This window comes from Cyclopterus lumpus, chromosome 5 (genome assembly GCF_009769545.1).
Source record: "Cyclopterus lumpus isolate fCycLum1 chromosome 5, fCycLum1.pri, whole genome shotgun sequence".
Lineage (NCBI taxonomy): Eukaryota > Metazoa > Chordata > Actinopteri > Perciformes > Cyclopteridae > Cyclopterus > Cyclopterus lumpus.
The window spans coordinates 26,277,723-26,285,222 of NC_046970.1; the positions used below are offsets into that span (position 1 = coordinate 26,277,723).

General features: G+C 47.0%; 1 protein-coding gene across 1 annotated transcript in view; it reads left to right on the forward strand.

The window, feature by feature from the left end:
• si:dkey-43k4.5 (potassium voltage-gated channel subfamily S member 2) overlaps window positions 1–7,500 on the forward strand; it is a 13,014-nt gene that overhangs the window by 1,314 nt on the left and 4,200 nt on the right. The window contains exons 2-6 of the mRNA XM_034533088.1: window positions 2,663–2,839; window positions 2,937–3,070; window positions 3,206–3,370; window positions 3,901–4,072; window positions 6,572–6,655. Coding sequence (XP_034388979.1) covers window positions 2,669–2,839; window positions 2,937–3,070; window positions 3,206–3,370; window positions 3,901–4,072; window positions 6,572–6,655 — 726 coding nt within the window. The 5' untranslated portion in view covers window positions 2,663–2,668. The remainder of the gene's footprint in view (window positions 1–2,662; window positions 2,840–2,936; window positions 3,071–3,205; window positions 3,371–3,900; window positions 4,073–6,571; window positions 6,656–7,500) is intronic.

Genomic DNA, 7,500 nt, shown 5'->3' on the forward strand with positions numbered 1-7,500 from the left:
CTACAAGACACACTAAAGGACTACAAAGATACACTAACAGACTACAAGACACACTAAAGGACTATAAAGGACTACAAAGACACACTAAAGGACTATAAAGACACACTAAAGGACTATAAAGACACACTAACGGACTACAAGACACACTAAAGGACTATAAAGGACTACAAAGACACACTAAAGGACTACAAAGACACACTAAAGGACTACAAAGACACACTAAATGACTATAAAGGACTAAAAAGACACACTAAAGGACTATAAAGACACACTAAAGGACTATAAAGGACTACAAAGACACACTAAAGGACTACAAAGACACACTAACGGACTACAAAGACACACTAAAGGACTACAAAGACGCACTAACGGACTACAAAGAAGCACTTACGGACTACAAGACACACTAAAGGACTATAAAGGACTACAAAGATACACTAACAGACTACAAGACACACTAAAAGACTACAAAGGACTACAAAGACACACTAACGGACTACAAAGACACACTAAAGGACTACAAAGACGCACTAACAGACTACAAGACACACTAAAGGACTATAAAGGACTACAAAGACACACTAAACGACTTCAAATTAGCACTAACGGACTACAAAGACACACTAAAGGACTACAAAGACACACTAACGGACTACAAAGAAGCACTTACGGACTACAAGACACACTAAAGGACTATAAAGGACTACAAAGACACACTAACGGACTACAAAGACACACTAAAGGACTACAAAGACGCACTAACAGACTACAAGACACACTAAAGGACTATAAAGGACTACAAAGACACACTAACGGACTACAAGACACACTAAAAGACTACAAAGGACTATAAAGACACACTAACGGACTACAAGACACACTAAAGGACTATAAAGGACTACAAAGACACACTAAACGACTTCAAAGTAGCACTAACGGACTACAAAGACACACTAAAGGACTACAAAGACACATTAACAGACTACAAAGACACACTAAAGGACTATAAAGGACTACAAAGATACACTAACAGACTACAAGACACACTAAAAGACTACAAAGGACTACAAAGACACACTAAAGGACTATAAAGGACTACAAAGACACACTAAACGACTTCAAATTAGCACTAACGGACTACAAAGACACACTAAAGGACTACAAAGACACACTAACGGACTACAAAGAAGCACTTACGGACTACAAGACACACTAAAGGACTACAATACACACTAAAGGACTATAAAGGACTACAAAAACACACTAAACGACTTCAAAGTAGCACTAACGGACTACAAAGACACACTAAAGGACTACAAAGACACACGTATGGACTACAAATACACACTAAAGGACTACAAAGACACACTAAAGGACTACAAAGACAAACTAAAGGACTACAAAGACACACTAAAGGACTACAAAGAGGTGGAAAATGAGTGCAAATTGATGCAAAACAACCAGGAAGAGACCCACACTAAAATAACTCATTGGCAAAAGTAAAAGTATTCATTAAACACAGGTAAAAGTATGCATTAGGCAAAAATAAAAGTACTCATTGGACTGAGGTACAAGTACTCATTGTATTATTATTACTCAGCTGATTCTAACTGGTTCATAATATTTGTGTACAGAGTGTAAAACCTTCTGAGGCTAATTTGTGATTTACAAAATAAACTGAATTGAATTATTTCATTTAGCTGACGCTTTTATCCAAAGTGACTACGGGTAACAATCCGACTAGGGCCGAGCCGGGGATCAAACCACCGACGCTCTGATTGAAAGACGGACCTGCTAACCACTGACCCACAGTCGCCCTTCTACCGTGTTAATAATAGGGTTTATACATTAAATATTGATCTTCACAGTAATGTTGGCAATAAATGAAGACAGATCTGTGGTCTCAGGTTGAAAAGCAGCAGGAAGAAAGATTCAAAGATTCAGAGACTCAGAGATTCAGATTCAGGTGCAGTCGGCCGCTCAGGTTCAAACAGCATTAAGTCCACATTAGGCTCTCTAACCTCATTACATGACATTACAGCTACACTTTACTGCAGCGGGGCACTTCCTGCTGCTGCTGTTTGGATTTCTGCACCACGAGGCAGAAACGCAACGTTTAACAATCATATTTTAACAATATTAAATTAACATTCGACAACTGAAGTGCGTTATTGGCGCCGGTATTAACGTCGTGCACTACAAATAATATCTCAGGAGAAGTAGGAACACCAAAAAGAGAGTTTGAACTCTGTGATTTATTCATCTGTTGAGTGATTTCATGGCGCTTTATTGTGAAAAGACGCGTGAGTGTTTGCAGGGAGAGGACAGTGGAGGAGTGGAGTTACTCTCCGCTTTGGCATCTATTTGTGTGTTTTTAACTCGGTCACGTTGCTTCCTCCCATGTTGACGTGGAGAGGAAGTACATCCGTGCTCAGGTGTTTTAATCTGAAGGCACACAAACCTCTTCGGTCCAGTAAAAGCCCGCTGGCTCTCAGCCAACCGCGTCTCTACGTCAAATTAGTGTCAGCTGGTCCGGCCTCGCCTGCATTTAGCAGATTAAATGGACTCGGGGAGCGGAAACACAAACTCAGCCTTCTTTTTGCCAGAAGGTCCTCAAGTTTGCATTCAGCTGGAGCCGCTGACTCATTGGTGTCTCCGGCAGGCAGCCATGGTGAAGGAGCGTCTGCCCAGCTGGGCCCGGCGGGACCCCGACGGGGGTCTGGTCCACGTGAACGTCGGCGGCCTGAAGAGGAGCCTCTGCTCCAGCACGCTGAAGAAATTCCCAGACACCCGACTGGGAAAGCTGCTGTCATGTGACTCGGAGGAGGCCATCCTGCAGGTGGGTGGAGGAGGAGGGCTCTGAAGCGCCTGGCTCCCTCTCCTCCTCTGAACCCTCTCCTCCTCCTCCTCCTCCTCCTCCTCCTCTCTCCTTGCAGGTGTGCGACGACTACGACGTGCAGCAGGAGGAGTTTTACTTTGACAGGAATCCGGGTCTGTTCCCGTACGTGCTCCACTTCTACCAGACGGGGAAGCTGCACATCATGGACGAGCTGTGCGTCTTCTCCTTCAGGTCCGTCTTCCTGCCTCTCGAACCCCGTGAAGCTTCACGCCGCTCGGGGTTCCTCGTTCCTCCCGTCCCCGTCTTCTAAAGCTCCACCCGGCCGAGACTTGTGTGCATGGTAGTTGACGGATGTGTCCCCCTCAGCCAGGAGATGGAGTACTGGGGCATCAACGAGTTCTTCCTGGACAGCTGCTGCAGCTTCCGCTACCACGACCGCAAGCTGGAGAGCAGCCGGCGGCGCAGCTGGGACGACGAGAGCGACGTCAGCAGCGTGGACACGTCGGTGGACGAGATCTCGGACCTGAACAGGTGGGAGGGGTGGAGGGAGGAGGGGTGGAGAGGTAGAGGTGGAGGGAGAAGGGGTGGAGAGGTGGAGGACTGGAGAGGTGGAGGGTGGAGAGGTGGAGGACTGGAGAGGTGGAGGGGTGGAGGTGGAGGTGAGGGTGGAGGTGGCGGCGTGGAGGTGAAGGGTGGAGGTGGCGGCGTGGAGGTGAGGGTGGAGGTGGCGGCGTGGAGGTGAAGGGTGGAGGTGGCGGCGTGGAGGTGAAGGGTGAGGGTGGAGGTGGAGGTGAGGGTGGAGGTGGCGGCGTGGAGGTGAAGGGTGGAGGTGGCGGCGTGGAGGTGAAGGGTGAGGGTGGAGGTGGAGGTGAGGGTGGAGGTGGCGGCGTGGAGGTGAAGGGTGGAGGTGGCGGCGTGGAGGTGAAGGGTGAGGGTGGAGGTGGAGGTGAGGGTGGAGGTGGCGGCGTGGAGGTGAAGGGTGGAGGTGGCGGCGTGGAGGTGAAGGGTGAGGGTGGAGGTGGCGGCGTGGAGGTGAAGGGTTAACCCTGCTCCGTCCTCAGGGACATGCTCCTCTTCCAGGCCGTCCCCTGCGGCGGGGCCAGGAAGTGCCTCTGGCTGACGCTGGAGAACCCGGGCTACTCCGTCCCCAGCAAGCTGTTCAGCCTGCTCTCCATCGGGGTGGTGCTCACCTCCATCGCCATCGTGTGCATCAGCAGCCTGCCGGAGTACCAGGTACGTCTTCATGAAGCACCTTGACTGGAAGAGCAGGCGATGAGACTGTGACCTCTGACTTATGTCCTCTGACCTCTGTCTTATGTCCTCTGACCTTTTTCTTATGTCCTCTGACCTCTGTCGTATGTCCTGTGACCTCTGTCTTATGTCTTCTGACCTCTGTCTTATGTCCTCTGACCTCTGTCTTATGTCCTCTGACCTCTGTCTCATGTCCTCTGACCTCTGTCGTATGTCCTGTGACCTCTGTCTTATGTCCTCTGACCTCTGTCTTATGTCCTCTGACCTTTTTCTTATGTCCTCTGACCTCTGTCGTATGTCCTCTGACCTCTGTCTTATGTCCTCTGACCTTTTTCTTATGTCCTCTGACCTCTGTCGTATGTCCTCTGACCTCTGTCTTATGTCCTCTGACCTCTGTCTTATGTCCTCTGACCTTTTTCTTATGTCCTCTGACCTCTGTCGTATGTCCTCTGACCTCTGTCGTATGTCCTCTGACCTCTGTCTTATGTCCTGTGACCTCTGTCTTATGTCCTCTGACCTCTGTCTTATGTCTTCTGACCTCTGTCGTATGTCCTCTGACCTCTATCTTATGTCCTCTGACCTCTGTCGTATGTCCTGTGACCTCTGTCTTATGTCCTCTGACCTCTGTCTCATGTCCTCTGACCTCTGTCTCATGTCCTCTGACCTCTGTCTTATGTCCTCTGACCTCTGTCTTATGTCCTCTGACCTCTGTCTTATGTCCTCTGACCTCTGTCTCATGTCCTCTGACCTCTGTCTTATGTCCTCTGACCTCTGTCTTATGTCCTCTGACCTCTGTCTTATGTCCTCTGACCTTTTTCTTATGTCCTCTGACCTCTGTCTTATGTCCTCTGACCTCTATCTTATGTCCTCTGACCTCTGTCTTATGTCCTCTGACCTCTATCTTATGTCCTCTGACCTCTGTCTCATGTCCTCTGACCTCTATCTTATGTCTTCTGACCTCTGTCTTATGTCCTCTGACCTCTCCTCTGACCTCTGTCTTATGTCCTCTGACCTCTATCTTATGTCCTCTGACCTCTGTCTTATGTCCTCTGTCTTATGTCCTCTGACCTCTGTCTCATGTCCTCTGACCTTTTTCTTATGTCCTCTGACCTCTGTCTTATGTCCTCTGACCTCTGTCTTATGTCCTCTGACCTCTATCTTATGTCCTCTGACCTCTGTCTTATTTCCTCTGACCTCTATCTTATGTCCTCTGACCTCTGTCTCATGTCCTCTGACCTCTATCTTATGTCTTCTGACCTCTGTCTTATGTCCTCTGACCTCTCCTCTGACCTCTGTCTTATGTCCTCTGACCCCTATCTTATGTCCTCTGACCTCTGTCTTATGTCCTCTGACCTCTGTCTTATGTCTTCTGACCTCTATCTTATGTCTTCTGACCTCTATCTTATGTCTTCTGACCTCTGTCTTATGTCCTCTGACCTCTGTCTTATGTCCTCTGACCTCTGTCTCATGTCCTCTGTCTCATGTCTTCTGACCTCTATCTTATGTCTTCTGACCTCTGTCGTATGTCCTGTGACCTCTGTCTTATGTCCTCTGACCTCTGTCTTATGTCCTCTGACCTCTATCTTATGTCCTCTGACCTCTGTCTTATGTCCTCTGACCTCTATCTTATGTCCTCTGACCTCTGTCTCATGTCCTCTGACCTCTATCTTATGTCTTCTGACCTCTGTCTTATGTCCTCTGACCTCTCCTCTGACCTCTGTCTTATGTCCTCTGACCTCTATCTTATGTCCTCTGACCTCTGTCTTATGTCCTCTGTCTTATGTCCTCTGACCTCTGTCTCATGTCCTCTGACCTTTTTCTTATGTCCTCTGACCTCTGTCTTATGTCCTCTGACCTCTGTCTTATGTCCTCTGACCTCTATCTTATGTCCTCTGACCTCTGTCTTATGTCCTCTGACCTCTATCTTATGTCCTCTGACCTCTGTCTCATGTCCTCTGACCTCTATCTTATGTCTTCTGACCTCTGTCTTATGTCCTCTGACCTCTCCTCTGACCTCTGTCTTATGTCCTCTGACCCCTATCTTATGTCCTCTGACCTCTGTCTTATGTCCTCTGACCTCTGTCTTATGTCTTCTGACCTCTATCTTATGTCTTCTGACCTCTATCTTATGTCTTCTGACCTCTGTCTTATGTCCTCTGACCTCTGTCTTATGTCCTCTGACCTCTGTCTCATGTCCTCTGTCTCATGTCTTCTGACCTCTATCTTATGTCTTCTGACCTCTGTCGTATGTCCTGTGACCTCTGTCTTATGTCCTCTGACCTCTGTCTCATGTCCTCTGACCTCTGTCTCATGTCCTCTGACCTCTGTCTTATGTCCTCTGACCTCTGTCTTATGTCCTCTGTCTCATGTCCTCTGACCTCTGTCTCATGTCCTCTGACCTCTCCTCTGACCTCTGTCTTATATCCTCTGACCTCTGTCTTATGTCCTCTGACCTCTGTCTTATGTCCTCTGACCTCTCAGACGTTTGACGATGAAGGGAAGGTGATGGAGGACCCCACCATGCAAGCTCTGGAGGTCTTCTGCACCTCCTGGTTTACCTTCGAGGTGAGGAGAAGAGTACTGGTGATACTACTAATGATACTACTAGTGATACTGGTGATACTACTAATGATACTACTAGTGATACTGGTGATACTACTAATGATACTACTAGTGATACTGGTGATACTACTAATGATACTACTAGTGATACTGGTGATACTACTAATGATACTACTAGTGATACTGGTGATACTACTAATGATACTACTAGTGATACTACTAGTGATACTGGTGATACTACTAATGATACTACTAGTGATACTGGTGATACTACTAATGATACTACTAGTGATACTACTAGTGATACTGGTGATACTACTAATGATACTACTAGTGATACTACTAGTGATACTACTAGTGATACTGGTGATACTACTGGTGATACTACTAGTGATACTGGTGATACTACTGGTGATACTACTGGTGATACTACTAGTGATACTGGTGATACTACTGGCGATACTAGTGATACTACTAGTGATACTACTGGTGATACTACTGGTGATACTAGTGATACTACTAGTGATACTACTGGTGATACTACTGGTGATACTAGTGATACTACTAGTGATACTACTGGTGATACTACTGGTGATACTAGTGATACTACTAGTGATACTACTGGTGATACTACTGGTGATACTACTAGTGATACTGGTGATACAACTAGTGATACTACTGGCGATACTACTAGTGATACTACTGGTGATACTGGTGATACTACTAGTGATACTGGTGATACTACTGGTGATACTGGTGATACTACTAGTGATACTGGTGATACTACTGGTGATACTACTAGTGATACTACTAGTGATACTGGTGATACTACTGGTGATACTGGTGAT